General features: G+C 36.7%; 2 protein-coding genes across 2 annotated transcripts in view; both read left to right on the top strand.

The window, feature by feature from the left end:
* The first annotated feature begins 1,231 nt into the window (after positions 1-1,231).
* On the top strand, positions 1,232-6,045 carry tmem236 (transmembrane protein 236). The gene is made up of 4 exons (XM_056467003.1): positions 1,232-1,535; positions 2,679-2,751; positions 3,941-4,064; positions 4,154-6,045. The coding sequence occupies exons 1-4, from the start codon at positions 1,288-1,290 to the stop codon at positions 4,759-4,761; spliced, it is 1,053 nt and encodes a 350-aa protein (XP_056322978.1). The 5' UTR covers positions 1,232-1,287; the 3' UTR covers positions 4,762-6,045.
* A 4,239-nt stretch (positions 6,046-10,284) lies between these two features.
* The window catches only part of cacnb2b (calcium channel, voltage-dependent, beta 2b), a 49,150-nt gene continuing 38,593 nt past the window's right edge, over positions 10,285-20,841 (top strand). Inside the window, exon 1 of the mRNA XM_056467014.1 lies at positions 10,285-10,631. Within this exon, the coding sequence (XP_056322989.1) occupies positions 10,584-10,631 (48 nt within the window). The 5' untranslated portion in view covers positions 10,285-10,583. The remainder of the gene's footprint in view (positions 10,632-20,841) is intronic.

The following is a 20,841-nucleotide window of genomic DNA, read 5'->3' on the forward strand; positions in this document are numbered from 1 at the left end:
CCTATCATACACCCAGCACAATAATGCGCAAGACATGTATGACATGATTTTGTGCTGTTTTCAGACCAACACAACTCTTAATTTTTATGTTTTGCACCATGTTGTTTAAATAGCAAATCCATTTGCACCACTTTGTGGACTCATGGGTGTGCCGGAAAGAAACTGAAATAGACTGTGCCATTGACCAAGTAAAAGCTAATTTAAAGTCCTGCGCAGAGTGCATTAGTTATGCGCCTATGCAGGTCCAAACGCTTACACATTGCTTAATACACACATCTTTATAAATGAAACAGAATAAAAGGCTTAAAATGTTACAAAAATTATTATTTTTTTACTTTTTTCAGTTTATTCATGACAGTTTGCATTTTTATTATAATGTTGTTATTATTATCATTATTAGCATATTTATTATATGCGTATTTATATTTGCTTTAACAAAAACTAGTTTAGATTTGTCCACCAGTCGGGTTTTAGAGAGGTATGCATCACCATATGGGGCATAAAAATAGGACGAGTGTTTTTTTTTTTTACCACACTCTGTTATTATTGTTCATTTGCTGGAAACTGAATTTAGAAATAGTTTTGAAACAAATCTTTGCGCTTAACAAATGAAATCAACTATGTAGGATAATGGATGTCTTCAGCGGAGTGCGTACAACACCGTTTCCTTATCCACGAAACTAAAGGACTAAAGTAAAGTGTAAAAGTAAAGTAAAAAGAAAGTAAAGAGGCCGAATGGAGGAATCTTTATCCTGTGTTTTCTCGCTAATGAAGCATTCAGTTTTTCCACTGTAACTTTGTAAAGGGAATGGGAGATGATACTTTGATTGGTTTAATGCACGTTATGCTCAAAACACACCTATAACTCATAAAGAGAATAAGCACAACCTTGCTAGACCATGCGCCCGGGCGCAAACCGTATTTTTCTGTCCTTAATATAGCAAAAGTGGATTCGGACACTCCCTTAATGCTTTTGCACCATGCGTTTTAGACTTCGCGCCTAGATCGTTAAAATAGAGCCCAATGTCTACAATAAGTTTCTCTGGACTTGTTTAACACCTGACATGTTTTTGAAGTGGGGACTTTTTCCACCCATAACTCATAAAAAGAAAATCGTGACTTCTTCATTACTGTGGCAATAAAAGAGCACCAGTGAGAGTGCAGTGTAAGCAGTGCCAGTGTTCAGAGTCCAGAGTGCTCAGTTATTCAGTCTTCTGGGAGATGCACTGGATGAATTCAGGGACCGTTCACTAGTAGCAGGATTTACTGAAGATTCACACTGTCAAAATGCTTTCTGGAAAGACTGTGAAACTCATTGTATATGAGCTTTTGCAGTTCGCATGTCTCTGTATTCCTGTGTTTGTAGTTATGGAGCGCTTTGCTTCTGTCATTCGGTTTGTGAAGTCTAGTGATACTGCCTATTGGCTGGTGGTGGCGGCGTCTGTGGCCTATGCAGCGTCTGTAACTCTGTTTGTGTGGGTTCCATTGAAGTACTTCATGTTAAAGACTCAACGCTTCTCAGAAGTGACCAACTGGTGAGTACAACTTAACACTGCTCTTTCAATTTCCACACTGACAATATTGTAATATTTGTAGATGATCCAAGAAGTTTTTAGCTTTTTGCCTTTGTTGGTTTATTGTAAATGGCTTTGCGACATAATTTAAATTATATTTGTGTAGAATGGGTTGGAAAGTACTAAAGATAATTATAGCATAAAATGTCCATGTCAAAAAAGCCACCAGTCAAAAGTTTGGGATCTGTACGATTTTTTTCCCCTCACCATGGCGGTTTATTTAATCAAATAGCACAAAATAAAAAAAATAAAAAAATATTATGAAATTTTATTTAAGTCTAAAATAATTACATTTTAATTCTAATTAAATTCCAAAAAATAATTTAGTTTTGTTATGACAACGCCTCTGTTATACTCGATTATGATCAATTATTACTTGCTTTCAAGCTTTAATATTTTTTAATGATGTCAAATAAATAGTTTTTAGTTTATTTATTTATTAATTTATTTTTGCAGAAGCCATGTAACATTTCTATTTTCAGAAAGTTACCTGCCTTTATTTGTAATAATATCTTTCATAATAGTGTCTTTATTGTAACTTTTGATCAGACTTTTGAAAAAATTCTTCTTTTATGACGCTTCAAATGAAAATATATCACTGTTTTAACAAAAATAAAACTGATTTCAATATTTATTACAAACAAACCAGTAAAGAAGTACAATTTTTTGTAGGATCATGAAGACTGAAATAATTATGTTCAAATTTAGCTTTGAATCAGTAATTAATATTATTTATTAATAAAATATTATTATAATATATATTCATAAAAAAAAAAAAATATATATATATATATATATATATATATATATATATATATATATATATATATATATATATATATATATATATATATATATATATATATATATATATTTCACAGTATTACAGTTTTATTGCATTTTTAAACAAATAAATGCAGTAAGTGACTAGTGGTTATCAAAAACATTTTAAAAACTCTGATCCCAAACGTTTGACCTGTATATACTGGGAAAACTAAGTTACATCATAAGCAGGGCACGTCATTATATTTTACTCTTGATTTTAAATGCACATGTTAAACTCTTTGATTTTCCAGAATGAAAATACTCTTATGTCTTGTGTAGGAGACCTGTTACACTCGCATATGTGATTCTCAGCACTTTACCGTGCTTCGCTATCATCATAGCCAGCTCAAAGGTAATGCATTATTTAGTCTCATTAGAAAACTAGCATATGAATGTGCACTTGTTGACCACTAAAAGCCATTTTATCAGTTGCGTAAGCTTCTTCATTGATGGCTTCCTCTGAACTAGAGAATGATTTGGAAAAGGTTTTGAATGACATCAAACTGTAAAACTCTTTAATTTTGTCAGTTTTTTTGTAATGTGTGCATTTGAAGGAATACAAAAACACCTGCAGCTAATCTGTAGAATCTATAACTGCTTTCTTAAAGCAAAGAGAAACCAATATGTCTCAGAGTCTTTATATCGCAATTTTGGTCCACAATAAAAATCGTAGGGCTCGTCAACAGTTTTCATAAACAGATCCACTCCGAGGTATTCAGTAACTTACTCGCAGACCAGCAGATTTACTATTAACCCAAAGATGGGGTATTATAGACTGTGGAATGTGAGTGTGGTTGTATTACAGCCAATGTTAGTCTCTGGTTAGAATCACGAGGCCTGCATAGGCTTCATCAACAGTCTGTCATCAACAAGTTCGTAAAAGCTTTCTCACGTTTTCTTTTGATTGGTGATATGAACTTTCTAATTGGGTCCAAAAAAAGCACTGGGTCTCAATACTATGAATGAACGTCATCTCTGCAGCTCTTGTGAGTTGCTTGAACTAAGTGGGAACTCTGTGGTTTAATATTTGAAACCAAATTAAAGAAACAACAACCATGTAAATCGGTTAAGGTATTTTACTCCGTTTATCTGAAGTTCTAATAATATTTTATAAAATAAAATGGTCATACTTTAGTTCAAAAGTTTTATAGTGACATCTCTTTATGAAATTGTTTCATTTGTGTAGTTTTCATAAACATCAAGTAATTAAACAATTAAATTAGCATACATAATTCAAAAATTTTGAATTTTGTAAAATAATTATAGATAGGTGTGTGTGTGTGTTTTATTTAAATAACGCGCATACAATATCAGGGCCACAATAAAATGATTATGGCAGGTCATTTATTTTGGTCACATTGTCACTGGCCAATGGCAAGCAATGATAAGTGTTTGGCAGAATCAAGGTTGTGCAAACACAAATTAGTCTGCACAATTATTAATGAATGAGCCAGACTGTTTGTTTTTCTCATTCATTCAAATCTGTTTGCTCATGAGACTCTGTATAAGCCTCTGTATTTACTATATTTACGGATCTGCAGGTCCAGGTTGATGCTGCTGTTCGGTTTGACCGCTTAACAGAGCTCCCCGTCTCACTGGTCCTGTTCTCCCTCATCTGTGTGGACATAGTGGAAAGAATTCGCCCTCTCCGCTTAACAGGAAAAGGTAAGAGATAAGAGATCATTGACTTTTCCCTATTAAATGACCTCAGTCTTAAGTTGTGCTCTATTTTTATCCTCCTCCTTCTCAAAAAGCGAGTGGATTAGATTTGGATTTGGAGATGCCAGGTCCAGTTCTGACTCATTTGGAGCAGGTCACATCAATTTCTGGACATCTACAGGCAAACGGACAGGACGGCGATGCATCTTTCAGATCGCCGGTCTCAAACGGGTCACTGTCGGGCCGTTGGGGAGATGCAGGAACATATGGGCTGCCCCGCACCAGCAGCTCGGCATACCTCTACTCTCATTCTCACTCAGGCTTGCTTAGCTTTCTCTGGAAACGAGACCCTCGGCATGACCTCTTTGTCTCCAGCTTCATGTTCTGGTTGGACACTGTGGAAATGGTGAGGGTGGCTGGCACCAATTCGGTGTATTACTCAGGATGGGTGTTTCCAATATACATACTGGCTTATTTGTCCCTCCTGCGTGTAGTAATAACTCCAGACAGTCCATTGCTGGCTTCGTCAAGCATCCTTTCTCAAGATTTGCCCTTTCTGGTGGTGCGCATTTGCCTGCTGGCGGTTTTTGGATATGTTACTCCAGTGCTGTACATACTAAAGAACATTCTCGCCAGCATATCTTTTGTGTACTTTGTCTTTATGACTAAACTGAAGCTGCTGAACAGAGGAAGCATGTTTTGAGGGATTGGGGAAAAATAGCAGATTTACATTGTATTTGTAAATGTAAATGCGTTTTAAATGAATGTGCATATTTCACGATTTATATTTTTACAGATGACCTGCTAAACTATACATCTGACAAAGGTCTTGTTGCCAATCCAAGTTTTAGGAAAAACAAATAATAACTTGACTTCAAGTTGATCATTTGGTATCATAAGTGGCTTACAGTATGTGAAAGGCAAAGGCCCCTAGATTACACGTATTTTACCAAAATAAAATATGATCATGCCTTGATTTTTAATTATTTAATTAGGACAGTAAGGTCTGACTTGCTTAGACACAAGTCTTGTCACTTAACAGAAATAATGTACAGTATAGAATATTAAGTCATGGTACAGTGGAAAAAGAAGTAATATTGTGTATGACTCCCATGAGCTTGGACGACTGCATCCATACATCTCTGCAATGACTCAAATAATAAATCAATAAAGTCATCTGGAATGGCAAAGAAAGCATTCTTGCAGGACTCCCAGAGTTCATCAAGATTCTTTGGATTCATCTTCAATGCCTCCTCCTTCAACTTACCTCAGACATGCTCAATAATGTTCATTTCTGGTGACTGGGCTGGCCAATTCTGTAGCACCTTGACCTTCTTTGCTTTCAGAAACTTTGATGTGGATGCTGAAGAATGCCATCCACTCTGCAGATCTCCCATACGCCACATACTGAATGTAACCCCAAACCATGATTCTCCCTTCACCAAACTTGACTGATTTCTGTTAGAATCTTGGGTCCATGTCCATGCGGGTTCCAATAGGTCTCTGCAGTATCTGAATCTGAATCATGATTTCAGATGATTCATTAGAAAAACCTTCTGCCACATTTCCAAATGATCAACTAGAAGTCAAGTTGTTATTTATTGCTCTTACAACTGGAATCAACGACAAGACTTTTGTCAGGTAGTGTACACATATATGAATTTATAATGTTCTGTTAATATTTATTGAACAATATGTTAACACTTTACCTGAAGCTTTATAAAGGTATTGTTAATGCGTTATGATGCATGCATACATAATTCCTTATAAACAACCTTGTAATGCGTTGTATCATCATAAAAATGGTTAAACAAGTATTTTAATGCATTATAATGCACACATAATGCATTAATGCATGCATAACTGGTGTTGAGTATGTTTAGACACAATATATTTAGCAGGATAAGAACAAAAGTAAGCAATAGATTACAGATTTAAAATTAAAAATAACAATTAGAAGCACATAAACTACTAATAAAACTTTGAAATACAATTTAAGTGTTTGTTAAAATGAGATATACCTTTTGATTTGTAGTTACTTTTGTATCTAAATGTTTTACCCTTTAAATCTGTTTTTCACCTATATGATAGTAAATTTGGTGAATTTTGTTTATTACTTTTAATACATTTAAAGCAGTCAAGTTATGAATATCATGAGTAACACTTTAGAATAAAACAACACTATTAACTATGACTTCTGTCTCAGTAAACTCAGTACTGCTTATTCATAGTTATGTACTGCAATTGTAGAATAGTTTAACGCAATGGATGCAGTATATGGACATGCAGAATAAGGCATTAATAACTACTAATAAACACATCATAAAGATTTATTTGTTTAAAAGACAACTCTGCTTTTATGTTAATTAATTTATGATAATGTTCAAGAAAAACAGTGTCAAAACCAGATGATATGAAACTGGTATATTTAACAAATGTGGGTAATATTAAGTTCAGAATTCTTTTATTGTAGTTACAATTCTTCATATGATGATACAACACACTGTAGCGTTGCTTTTAAGGCATTATGCATGCAATAAAATGAACAATAATTGATACTGCATTATAAATACAGGCTTCAAATAATGTAAATATAGTGGTAAATGTTGTCCATGTTCATTTTTAAGTATATGTTTTAAGGCTTTCTGTTTGAAATAGATTTATTTTTATTAAAGTTTTAATCCATGCCAAATGTCAGGTTTTCAAACAGAGCATGTTATTAAGCACATTTCATATACTGTACACATTTATCATGCGATTTGATTTCAGCATGTGAGCGCTGCTATGTCTGATATTGACTTACTACAAGGTAATGTGGATTCATTTTATGCTAGGACATGTTTTGATCATGTAAAAACTGATTGCTTTTCATGAAAAGCTATGCCAGTAATGCTTTCATTCTACTGTGATGCATATCGTAAGACGCAGAGAAGCTTTTGAATTTTCATGATGTTCAGAAATCCCCTTGCATCTCATAAATGAAACCTTATATTGCTGCATGCTATAATTCCATCTATCGTTTTATTGTATGATGCATAGCTTTCTAATAGATTACTGATTTATTGTTGTCAGATGCCATGTGTTGCATTTGCCACCTTGAAAGCAGCGTGACAGAATGAGGTGTAACTGAGCTCATACCAGAAGCATTATCTAAAAGGTCAGTACATTTTCTAATATCTTTCTTGCATTTTTAATATATATTTATGCTATTCTTTTGAACAAATTTTAACTATAAATTATTACTACATGGTCATTCTTTTAGACCATTTTAATAAAACCTTTTTTTTATGTTTTATTATTAATTTACTGATACACAATACTTTTAATTGATGCTTTCATTATTCTGTTCTAATAATTATATTATTATTGTTTTTAAAATGTTAATTATGAAATAATTGTAATATATTTCCTTGTACAGTGCAGTTTACAGAGTATTATATAAGTTTCACTTTTTCCCCCCGAAAGTTTAGAACAGAATGTTACAGGGCCATTATTTTTAATTAATTAATTAATGACAATAATAATAGCACTTTCTATTAAATTTATAAACATGTTTGAAGTGATGATATCACTTTCCAAATTCCTTACTGAAATCCCAAGAAAGTTTTCAAGGGGATGTTTCCAAATCCTCTGAATCTTGTACAGATGGTGTTTTCGGCACAGAACAATTAATATCTTTTGCTACAAGTAATCCAACTGTAACTGCCAGCTGCACTGTGTGATTTGTAAGAAAAATATATTTTAGCCCTGAATAAGATATTAACACTTTATTTGATTTTTTTTTTATTGTGTAATTTTTTGGGGGAGAGTCTACATGAAATCAATCAAACCCATCTACTGAAGTTCATGTTTTATTGAATCAAATATGTATTATTTTTGTATTATTTTTTATTTATTCATTCTCTTTTCGGCTTAGTCCCTTTATTAATCTGGGGTCACCACAGCGGAATGAACCGCTAACTTATCCAGATATGTTTTTTGGCAGCGGATGCCCTTCCAGCTGCTATACCAGGAAACACCCATACGCACTCATTCACACACATACACTACAGACAATTTAGCGTACCCAATTCACCTATACCACATGTCTTTAGACTTGTGGGGGAAACCGGAGGAAACCCACGCAAACGGGGAGAACATGCAAACTCCACACAGAAATGCCAACTGACCCAGCCGAGGCTCGAACCAGCGATCATGCTACCCACTGCGCAACCGTGACACCCCTAATAATTATTATTTTAATTTTAAAAAATTAATACCCTAAGGCAGTGTTTCCCAACCCTGTTCCTGGAGGCACACCAACAGTACATATTTTGGATGTCTCCGTTATCTGACCCATTAACTTCAGGTTTTGGAGTCTCTTCTGATGTTATGATAAGATGATTCAGGTGTGTTTGATTAGGGAGAGGTTGAAAATGTGGACTGTTGGTGTGCCTTCAGGAACAGGGTTGGGAAACACTGCCCTAAGGTAATTTAAGTAACATTTTACTGAAAAATTACATGCATTGTCTTTGTAGACTTTTACACAAAATTATATAGCAAATAAAAAAGTATCATATGGTTCCACAGACAATTATATTGTAATAAATACTTTTTTAAAAACTTTCTAAAACATTTTTTACAAGATATTTCTGTAAAATGGCACTAATTCTCCTCTTAAATGCATTTTATTTTAGTGTGTGACCTGGATATTTCTTTATGTGATATGAGCAATTCCATGCAAATATCAACCTTACCTATGGAAAAAAAAAAAGTTTTTACCAAAACTGCAAAATTCTCTCCAAGTTGTTTGTGTAGACTCTTATTTTACAGTGCTGTAAAAATACTAGAGAATATCTCTATATTTGATTTACTAAAGTCACACAAGTGCCACTTTCGCATTGGTCACACCTGTAACGAAGCTTTTTCCTCATAAATGCAAAAATATTAAATCAAATAAATCATATTTGTTCTGTAGATAGACAAGTCTTATTATATTTATTAGCATTCTTTCTTTTGGGTTGTGCAGTTTAATTCACAGAAATTCTACAAAGTATTTTGTATACTCTAAACATACTTTTTTGGTTGTATCACTTTTTTTAACGCATGTTTATTTCACTGGATTGAAATATAAAACACGTTTACAGATTGATATTTTTCTGATCGCTTAACTCTGTGGTTAGTTGTTTTGGAAAATACAAACAGATATACTGTTAACATATACATTCTCATATACTCACATTTTAAGTATTTACTGCAAATGTCACATCTGTAACTCTGAAATTGCTCATATCTCCTTTTACTCCTTTAACTCACTCAGCATAAGAATTTAAGAAGAAACTTCAGAATATGAAATATCTTTCCATGTCCAACTCCTATTTCAAGCTCATTTTCTCAGCTCTGTGTTATCCTCCATATTAACCAATGAAGTGTAATTGATTCTCTGGAAAGGAGATGTTCAAAAGCCATCTCTGAGTGCGACTGTACCATTTGCCTCCCACAGATTTCCGAACAGAGCTTCATTTTAATTTATCCCATTTAAACTTGACAGTCAGCGTGTGAACAGATGCTGCAAAAGAAACTGCATGAGCTCCTCGGCAGGGGACAACAGAGGGGAGAGGAGACAGCAAGGACAGACACTCAGATGCAGCGTACAGATAAAGACGAGGAGCGGACTGACTGATAAAGCCCATGATACAGAAAATTAATTCAGCCTGCGCTTCTCCTGCGTGCAGTGCTGTGCTGCAACAGGGAGTGAGACGAAACGGCAAAGCACAGACACAGAAAGGACACACGAGGGTAACACGGGAGCGTCCCTGACAACACGCAGGGCAGGGGTGGAAAAGAGACTGAAAGAGCCTGTATCCACAGGGGAGGGAGGCAGGGAGGAGTCGTGGAGGTGGAGAAGCAGCAGAAAGCAAGAAGGAGAGACGGCAGACGGTGGACTTCAGCCTCCTCTGCCTGTGCGGACTGGAGACAAGGCAACCCAGACGCTGCTCCCTTCTCGTCTCTGATTGGCCAGAGGAGGCGGAGACAAGCTGACGCAGAGAAAGTCAGGCAGCAAAATGACATTTACACCGTGTATCAATTTTAAACTCTGAGCCTGTGTCTGTGTTCGAAAGAAAGAAAAAAAAAAGGGGTGCGGTGGGAGGGGTGGGGGGTGGTTGTCTGGGGAGGGCGTAAATAAATAAGGCGAGGAACTCAACCGGGAGGAAGAGCGGAACAAACAAATCACACACACACCTGAAACCAGCCGACTGCGAGCCTGTTGGTTTTGTGAATCAGAAGAATGTGAATCACTCACTTTGATGGACTGCACTGCATTGATCAGCAATCGTGGAGGAATGTTGGCTTTTCATAATAAACCTACAGGCTAGACCAGAGGCTGGGAGGAAAGGAGACTGTTACCTGCTGCTGCAGCTGTGTCTCTCATCAGACTGATGTGATGGCTCTCCTATACGGAGTGGGAACCAGAGGCTCGGAAAGAGTGATTTAGACTCTCTTCTTGGCTGCAGCATCTTCACGACCCCCCTGGATGTTCTCTTGATGTTTTGCTGTGGTCTGGGACACTGGCGGAGAGAACAGTCCTCCTATGTGAGTAACTGCAGCATGCTCAGCATGATCTTCCACTGTCAGGACGTGCTCTTGGTAAAAAAACCAGAGCTGTAGATGAACATTTGACCTGTAATAAACACAGTTTTGAGTATGTATGGGAAAAATGTGCTAGGAAGTGTGAAATGCTAAAATGTACTGTGAGCCTAAGCCTCCTTAAAGTTTTCATCGAGGATTTGTGTGTGTTTCTTATCATAATGCTAAAACAAGAGTCAAATTCATAATGTCCGGAGTGCTTTTTTGCATTCTGTACTTTCAAAATGGCAACCTGTTCCCATTAAAGGGGTAGTTCACACAAAATTTTAAATTTTGTCATCACTTGACTTTTTAAACCAGTTTTTCCTGTTGAACACAAAAGAAGACAAAATATCTTTTATTGCATTTAACAGAATATAAAACTCAACCTGGTTTGGGATGAGTCAAGGGTGAGTATGACAGAGTTTTCATTTTCAGGTGCACTTTCCTTTTAAAAGAAGAGGTCAGAAGAATGGTAGAGATACATTCTTAACCAGGGGTGCCCAAACTTTTTCTTATGAAGGGCCAAAAACCAAACTTGATTGAGGGTGGTGAACCGAAGCTAAATATACCAAACTGTATTACATTAAAACTGCCAAAGTAACATCCTAATTTAATATTATATATAAATATTGTTTTAATAATTATATATATGTATATAGTTATATATTATTATGATATATTATATATGTTGAAGTACATTATAAAATGTAATAAATATATATATAAATTACATTTTATAATGTACTTTTTACAATAAAACCATAAACAATCTCATTTATAACACGAGTTAATGTATATATATATATATATATATATATATATATATATATATATATATATATATATATATATATATATACACACACACACACACAAATAAAATATGTCCTAAAAGTGTTTTTAATTAAGTTTGCCCTGCGCACTCGTAGTTTTAATAACTTTTTTGGTGTGTTAATCTTGAAAAATGTAAAAATAAAAACTAAACAAAGTCATTATTTAATGAATGCGAATTATGACCTTCCAAAAGTGTTTTAACAATGTGCCACACAAAAAAAATCTGTGAACATCTAAAGAAATTTATTTTAGAGTTTTCATTACCCTTTAAAATATATGACTAATTCACATTACATTTTTTTTTGTAGCTTAGCAGTTAAACAAGCACACGAAAGGTTATGTAAAATTAGAAATGACCATCTCTGTTTAAGACGATCTCTGATTGTTTGGCGGGCCAAATCAAAGGTTACCATGGGCCAGCTTTGGCCTGCGGGCCTACATTGAGTATCTCTGTTCTCTGTTAAAAATAAAAAAGCACCCTTTTAATAACTTTTTGGCGTTTTATATCGGAGGGATTGTTCTGACAAACACAACAGAGATATTGAAGCAGAATATCTGACTTCAGCATCGTTTTTCAAGTAAACAAGAATGTTCACTCGGCGTGTTTCTTCATCTGCAAACATATTATGGTATTTGCTTTGAAGAGTCAAAAACGCACATAGGCTACTACTTTAATTATGGGAGTGCATGATCCGCCACCTCATTTGTCCAGTTTCATCATCATCATCGTAACATTTTACCTACAAACGCGTATTTTCAACGGCAATTCGCCTTAAAACGTAGAAGGTCTAAAAATAAGCTCGCTGCTATAAAAAGCCACGTTTTACTGCCACCTGGGCTGCTGCCGCATGGAGAGAAAGTGAATGAGAGTGTGTAAAGAGCAGAACGAGAGACGCGTGAGTCACTGTGTATGTGTGTGTGTGTGTGTCATGATGAATGCCTTACCTAAATCCCCCCAGAGCAGCCGATCACAGTCACAGAGAGCGAGGCACACTGAGCTCCAAAAGCTGTCAAGCAAACAGGTAGTAAATAAGCTTATCGTGCCTCCGACCGTTTGCGGTGTCAGGCGTCACAACTCAAAGTGTAAAGAGAGGCATTTCAAAATGAAAGCGTCACTTACTGTACCCGCCGCGTCATATGTTTCCCAAAATCCATAGAAATGTGCTTAAAGGTATTTTGGGGACGAAATGTTTTACGCTGCGAGTCCAATTACGGCTCCCATGTCCCATGGCGAGATATTCCAGCACTGCGAGATGTTAACGCTGCTTTTGGCGGTATTTTCTCAACCGTTTTATGGCGCTAACATGATAAGCTAGCATAGAAAAGGAAGTTCCTGATTTTAATGTTAAAAAATAATCGTCTCAAATTAAATAATGAAAAAAAAAGTTTGTCTTTGTTGTTTTTAAAAGATTTGAACTTTTACTTATGCTGACATAGGCCTAAGTCTGAAGATGAAATGTTAATTACAGTCGAACTCATTCAGAATTGAATGCCAGATACAACTTGCTGTATACTTTGCTCCTTTTTTGGACGAGCTCAATCTACGTTGTAACAAAATGTTTTCCACACATGCTAGCTTTAACGAAACAGACATCATTTGCCATATCAACAAAATATCTTTTGAAGATATATTTCTGGCAGAAATTGTTTAATGTCAGTTCTTTGCTTTTATTTACAATAATACAAATGTGTCATTTTAATGGTCTGTCTGTTATTCAGCACTTTTTTAGGCTTCTAAATACAATAGAAAACAAATAGGCCTACAATTGATTCATTTTCTTTTCGGCTTAAATTAAAGTCCCTTTTTAATCTGGGGTCGCTACAGTGGAATGAACTGCTAACTTATTTAGCAAATGTTTTACACAGCGGATGCCCTTCCAGCTGCAACCCATCACCCATCAATGGGAAACATCCATACACTACAGACAATTTAGCCTACCCAATTCTCCTTACCCAATTCTCCTATACCACATGTTTTTGGACTTGTGAGAGCACCCGGAGGAAACCCACGCAAACATAGGGAGAACATGTAAACTCCACACAGAAATGCCAACTGACCCAGCCGGTGGCTTGAACCAGTGACCTTCTTGCTGTGAGGCTATTGTGCTACCCACTTCTCCACTGTGCTGCCCCAGGCCTACAATAAACAAATATTGCTGTAATTATGAAACTATAAATATATAATAATATGTAAATAATGTCCTAAATTTGAAGAGACCAGTGAAATGCAGAGAGGATGTTTTATTTTATAATATGGCACAGATTATCTCTGTCATATAACTGCAAATTCTCACTAGTGAAGTTTATTTTTTAAACTAATTTCGAGAGGATCAAGTGCTTATGATTGCTTGCGGCTGGCTCCGCATTATCCAATTTATGATTCACAAATCAGACGATTCCTAGCCACTACTCTAGGTTCAATACCACTGTCATCTTCGTTTTGAAGAATCCCCCTTTTCAGTCCTTCTCCTTCTCCTTCCTAGATGGGTGGCACAGTGGCCAAGTGGTTAGCACTGCTGCCTCACAGCAAGAATGTCTCTGGTTCTAGCTATTACCAAGCCAGCTGATGTTTCTGTGCAGAGTTTACACATTCTCCCCATGCCCAAGTGGGTTTCCCCCGGGCCCACCGGTTTCCTCCCACTGTTCAAAAACCTGATTTACTAATCCAAATCGGCACCATAGACATGCACCTAGTGAGTAGTCATCTCTTAAGAGCAATCACTATCTGTTCATTAGCTACTACAGCAGGGGAGTTCTCAAGATCTACCTGAGCTAAAACTCCCCTATCGCCTTGCAAACAGGAGGGAGCCCTGGGCTCGATCTTACGAGCTCAGGGCCCTCCCCCGGACAGCATGCCAAACAAGCTTGCTAAGTGTGAACTCTTGAAGTATAATGGGTAAAACAAACAAAAAAATTATATCCATACAAATATGTATAATGCGTAAAGTATAGTGCAGCAGTAAAAGTAGTCCTGTCTGTCAACAGTTTGAAATTTTAATTATAAAACAAGGTAAAAAGATTGTGAGGTGTGTTTTTTCCACAGCAACTCTAAAATCTATTTCTGTCTTCAATAGACAGAAGGATGTGGGTGTTTTGTGTGATGCTGCTGATGTGTTGGATGGATTGAACTTTTATGTTAAGCCTCTGAAGTGCACTTGGGAGGTGCGGCCTATTTCAATTCCCTGCCATGTGTTCTTGGTTTCTGTTGTGTTTCTAATCCCCAAATATGGATTATACAGCAAGTATTTGTGTCTAAAAGAGTATTTAGATATCATCCAGTCTTACATGTCATCTCTTGCAGATGAGTTTGCCACTTTTTTGACAAAATACTCTCTCGTATAGCCTATCTGTGAGTTGTGGCACTTGTTGGTTAATGGTCATAGCAGTTGTGAACTCTTTTCTTTTGTGTGTGTGTTTTAAAGAGCCCATATTATACATGAAATAGGGTCATATTTAGGTTGTAAGGGTCTCCAACAACAGTCTAATATGCATACAAGGTCAAAAAACACTTTCATGGTCTTATAATCTGCATTTAGTTTTACCTAATTATTCCAGCGACTCCTATATGAATCGTTCAGCGATTAATTTGTTCCCAAACCCCTCCTCAGCACCTCCCTCACCACCCGCGTCCTCAGTTATATCCGCGAATCCCCCCCCCCCACCCCCGGTCTTCATTTTACTAATGGGTCCCTTTCGTTTTCACTATCAGGTTGAGGGCGGCGTGATCATCCTTTGCCTAGAGCGTTACCCTGTGCTCAGAGGAGACACACACACACATTACTCTCCTAAGAGGACACACACACACACACGACCCTCCTCAGAGGAGACACACACACACATTACACTTCTCCCCGAAGACACGACACACACGCCTAGAGCGCCAGTTCAGCTTGCTGGGTGCAATTTAGACACCTCACCTCGAACCTGAGCTGAACTATTTTGAAACTTGACCGTTGCATGTGTGTGTAGGAAAAGCTGACGATCCGTAAACAAAGCGGCACGCGTCGCGTTTTCAACGTGGCTTTACACGCGATATGAGAATATATAGAGTTAACCTGATACAGCACACGCGGTTACAAGTAACAAAACACAACTAAATACATAATTTGCAAGCTAGAGTAAACGAGACAACAGTTTTAATCGCACGTACTTACACTTGTGAAATGGGGGTAGAAACTGATTCATGATGCACTGATCCATGTTCTGACAGTCTTTACTGATCCTTCCTTTAACAAACCGATGAAGTCTTCTTTGTAAGCATGTAGTTTCCAGAAGTACTAGAACTGCTCAAAGCTAGGCTATATTGCTGAGGTTTCATCTTTGGGTGAACTGTCAATAATATGCATCTGCACAGCGTGACTTCATTCGACCGGTGTCTGTCTGTGTGTGTGTGTGTGTGTGTGTGTGTGACTTTTTTTCTGTTAGTGGATGCAGCCGCAGGTTTCAAATCTCCCGGGTTTGCGCGCGCAACTACTTGTGTTTCGTGGCCGCGTCATCACGAAACACCTAATGACTCGTTATCAAGACGACTCGTTTGAAGCACTATGAGTCGACTCTTTTATAGAATAATCAATAGTTTTAAACACTGTACACTTACAGATTTAAGCCTTAGCTGGACATTTCACATCACTTAGAGCTGTGTGACACACTATATGGAAGAGCATTTTCAAAAACCCATAATATGGGCTCTTTAAAGATTTAGTTCATATTATTATTGTATTTTAATAAGAATCTGACTTCTTTATTTTAATTTATTTCATTTACTCATTTAGCAGACACTTTTATTCAAAATGATTTGCATGAAGAAATAATTAAGTCAAAATGGTATCACTTAGCAGCTTAATCTGATAAGGTGAGGTACTGAGTCATTAATATGACCGGAAGAGTTGGAAGCAGCCTAGTTCAGCTTCAACTTTAATGTTCTTCCAATACAACAGTCAACTCTTGTGTTTTCCTGGCAGATAATGCACTTGAATGAACTTGAATTATATTAAGTGTTTGTCTGGCTATTGGCAGTGGCTAATGGCAGATCACCCTTCTCTGTCATGATCCTGCCAGGATACTGGAGACTGCATGGCAGCAGATGAAGGACATGCCTCTGTTAATGCCAGTTTCTGGCATTCACATACACAACACATTATATAAATGAAAAGGTTGAGTAAACCCATTCTATTTCGTTTGTTAAGCCAGCTTTCCTCACTCTGACAGTTTTTTGTTTTTTTAATAATTTGGAAAGTTGAAGCTCCACAACACAATTGATTAATGTACACAACACCTTAGCAACAGGTTTGTGTATTATTATAACCATATATAACTGATCAGTGGTTTATATCAGAGTGATGTGTCCAAATTAATGTATGCACCAGTCTTCCATACTAGGAAAAGTATAGATTTGGTTTGGAAATTGCTTTTAAAGAGTGATTCGTTTTAGCAGGATCCTGCATATGCTGACTTGTGTGATTGCTTAATTAAATGATTTACATTTTAATACATTTAATTCATCATTATTAAATAAATTATTAATAGGGTGACATGGTGGCTCAGTGTGGTTGCCTCACAGCAAGAAGGTCGCTTGTTCGAGTTCCGGCTGGGTCAGTTGGCATATTTGTGTGGAGTTTGCATGTTCTCTCCGTGTTGGGATGGGTTTCCACCGGGTGCTCTGATTTCCCCCACAGTCCAAAGACATGCTACAGGTGAATTGAATAAACTAAATTCTAGTGTGTGTGCGTGAATGAGTATATTTGGATGTTTCCCAGTACTGGGTTGCAGCTGGAAGATCATCTGCTGTGTAAAACATATGTTGGAATAGTTGGTGATTTATTCCATTTTGGCAACCCCTGATTAATAAAGGGACTCAGCCGGAGGAAAACGAATAAATAAATATTATTAAAAATGATATTTTTTAATCATATTGTTGTGGTAGTTTGTTGCACAGAAATCTGTTGCTAATTCTAGACCTTCAAACAAACAAAACAGTGTTTTTGATTAATATTTGTAATAGTGTACATGACATGACAAGACTTCTAAGGTATTTTCCTCAACATTTAATATCTTGACGCAAGATGGCACCAGTATTGTTTTCTTTGAGACAAGAGAGAGTGGGTTTGTGTTGTGTGGTGTGATATGAAGTATGTGAAAGTAGCGCCAATTTTAGCTGATATCCAGGACTCGTATTCAGTTTTTCCATGGGCACCATTACAGAACGAGTCTGTCCTAGTATCTATATCTGCCAATATTAGAAGAGCCATGTTTATATGCCATGATAAGGCATTAGCCCTGTCCCAAATGGCACACTTCAACTCTGTCAAGTATATGAGACCATAAGGTGTCCTGTTCATCATTTATCTTTCAGAAGTGTATTCCCTTTGTCTGCTTTGTGGATGATATATGCTCTTATGATGCACACTTCATCCCAGCCTGTACTGAGACAAGATTTTGCTATACACTTTCAGAAATTATGGTACAAAGTATCAGTACGTATCTTTTTAAGAGTTCATGTTTGTACCTAAAGAGTCCATTGGTGGTGTATAAATGATCTAAAAAGTACAACAGTTTTACTGCCCCAGTAACAGCTTTTGTACCTTCATTTCTGAGAATATGAACAAGCAGCATACTGTCATGAAAATGTGGACCACTTGGGCCATGTTAGTGTAGTACTCAAGACCTGTCTAGGTCTTAAGCCCTTTTTTTCTAGGTATTGACCTCATTTGTACCCTGTCTTATCTTGGTTTCACACTATTCCAGAATTAATTACAGTAATAACTTGAAAACTTGGAGAAACCACAACAACGTGTGCATAACATAGAGTATTTTATCCACTCACAGGTCAATGCACTTTCATTGTGTTCATTCCAAAGCAAAAGCGGTCTAACATAGTTAACCGGGACAATGCTAATGGTAGTTGAGGGTTATGAAAAGCAAACTGTGCTCTTTTGCAGTACTCAATGCTTTGACCTATTCCAGAGGCAGGACAGAGAGTGTTTGAATAGCGCTGGAGGATTATGAGGATTGCTCATCCTGTTTTAGAGAGACATACAATCTGTCTGACAACACTGGGCAGGACGTGCCCTGTGCTCCACCTTATTCTTTCTTTCATTTTAAATCTCCTCTCCCAGCTGTTGGGTGGGCTGGATTGGCCGCTCATGAGTTCCTGCCTCCAGCACTATGGGGCGGAGCATCATCCAGATGTTACATTACATATTCATGCAGTATTTTAATGCATTGCCAGTCAAGAGGGGCTGAGAAAGGAGAAAATGATAGAGACAAGAAGACATAATGTAAACATGTTTTCCGTCATGCCCTGGTCATGCCATTTGCGTTACACATCATGTAGGTGGTGGCTAAAGGCCGTTGTGTGTCATATCAGAGCCTAACTTCAGTGGGAGCAGACATCAGCGCTAATGGGCTACAGATCTCAGAGGTGAACTCGGAACTTGAGGGCATCAGTCGCCGCTTCTCCTTCTCCTCTTTGCAGAAATGCCCAGAACTCTTAAGAATAAAAACGTCTCTTGGGTGAGTACTAACTAAAACTAACAGAGTAAACCCAGAGGTACATTGTGTATGCGTGTCTTGCTAAAGTGTGACATGGGATTCATTAGGACGTTTGGCTTTGATGAACTTCAGTTTGTGCAAAACTTTGTATTGACAGTGTGAGGGCCGGATGGTGGTGAGACATTTGTTTTCAAAAGTGTCCTCATTAGCATATACATATGGCAGTCCAAGGTATGCTACAACATTAGTCGTTATGCATTATATAATTTAGCCTGACATTATTAGCACAGTGATCTGACGGAAGTGGTTTGAGGTTTGAAAAAGCACAAAACGCAGCTCATCTAGACTAAAAATTGCAGCATAGTCCCTGAAGACCACACAAGTTTGATTTATAATGCCATACTCAAGCAGATGTGCCGGGAAAGATGCTTTCATGCCAGGACGCATTTCAAACAGGCATAATGAGTGACCTGAATGCTGTTAAGAACGAGGATTACAGAGGAAAAAAAAACTCCCAGAAACAAATTAAGCTCTTCTGGAGTATTGTAAACAGACAATCAGATATCCACCATTTTAGGTATAAAAGGAAAATGCTCAGCTGGACTATATTCATTTGAAGAACTGAAAAAGTTCATGTCAACTTATAGTATAAGCTATGCATTTAGTTGGTCCTTTATGACTTGGAACTACTACTTTGCATAAAAACTGCTCCTCAAGATGACTTATTTTTGACATTTTTATTATTGAATGGATTTGATTAGGAGCTAAGGGACACTGGAGTCAAAGTTCACGGTATCCCGCAGAAAAGCTGATAATTTCTGGTGTGATTGTAAGGTCAGACAGATGTTTGTCTTCCAGCTGATCTGGATGTGTATGTGTGGAGAGATGTGCTGATGCTGGAGCTCCAGTAGTGCGTGTCTGCCTGGTTGTGCCTTTCTGAGCAGTGTATTACTGAGCGTGGCTTTACACTGCACACACCCCTCTGTAAGAGGCTTATAGATTCATTCTGCATGTGTGTGTGTGTGAGTGAGATATGTATGAAAACGTAATCCAACTGCATGTGCTTTCATATTTATATCAATCCATCTTCCATTTCATGAGCATAAAATATATTATATGTTTGGGTAATATTTATGTTTAGGTTTACAAAACAATCATTTTATGAACCAGCATAGAGCTATGTCCCTTTTTAGAGCGCATTGTGCAGTCTGTATTTAGATAATATAGCAGACATGTTTATGGCCAACGGATGCTTCACAAAAATCCTATTCTGTAAGTGTGGCTGACGTAAAGTGTCTCACGCAAAGATTTGTCACCTAGTAATTTAGTAAGTGCATCTGTGTTCTCGTGGAGTGATCATGACTGCTTGCATGTGTGTGGGTTGATGACATTTAAAAGTGAGATATTTTGTTTGTTAAATGACTGTATTTGTACATCTCTCTCTACTCATAAAGTTACATAATTAGGATTTTTGTCATTTAAATTAAAAAGAAAAATTTAATTAAGTTAAATAATTTAAATAAATTAAATTAAAATTAAATTCAAAGAAAGGAAACAAAATGCTAAAAACAAGGAATGCACAAACACTATCTCTTGAAGCATTTGGCATTATTTTTAGTAAACTATTTTAGAATTAAATAACATTATTTGGATAGAGTTATATTAATATTTAAAACTATATTTAATAAATATACATAAATAGAAGATAATTAATTATTATTAAATGTAGTAAAAAATCTGGTTTATCCAAAATATGCTGCCTATTTTTAAAAAAAACAATAATTAGAGGAACAAAATCTGGTATTTATGATTCTGTTCTTTCTTACTTTTTCTCATGGCAAGGTCTGCA

The sequence above is a fragment of the Danio aesculapii genome, chromosome 2 (genome assembly GCF_903798145.1).
Source record: "Danio aesculapii chromosome 2, fDanAes4.1, whole genome shotgun sequence".
Lineage (NCBI taxonomy): Eukaryota > Metazoa > Chordata > Actinopteri > Cypriniformes > Danionidae > Danio > Danio aesculapii.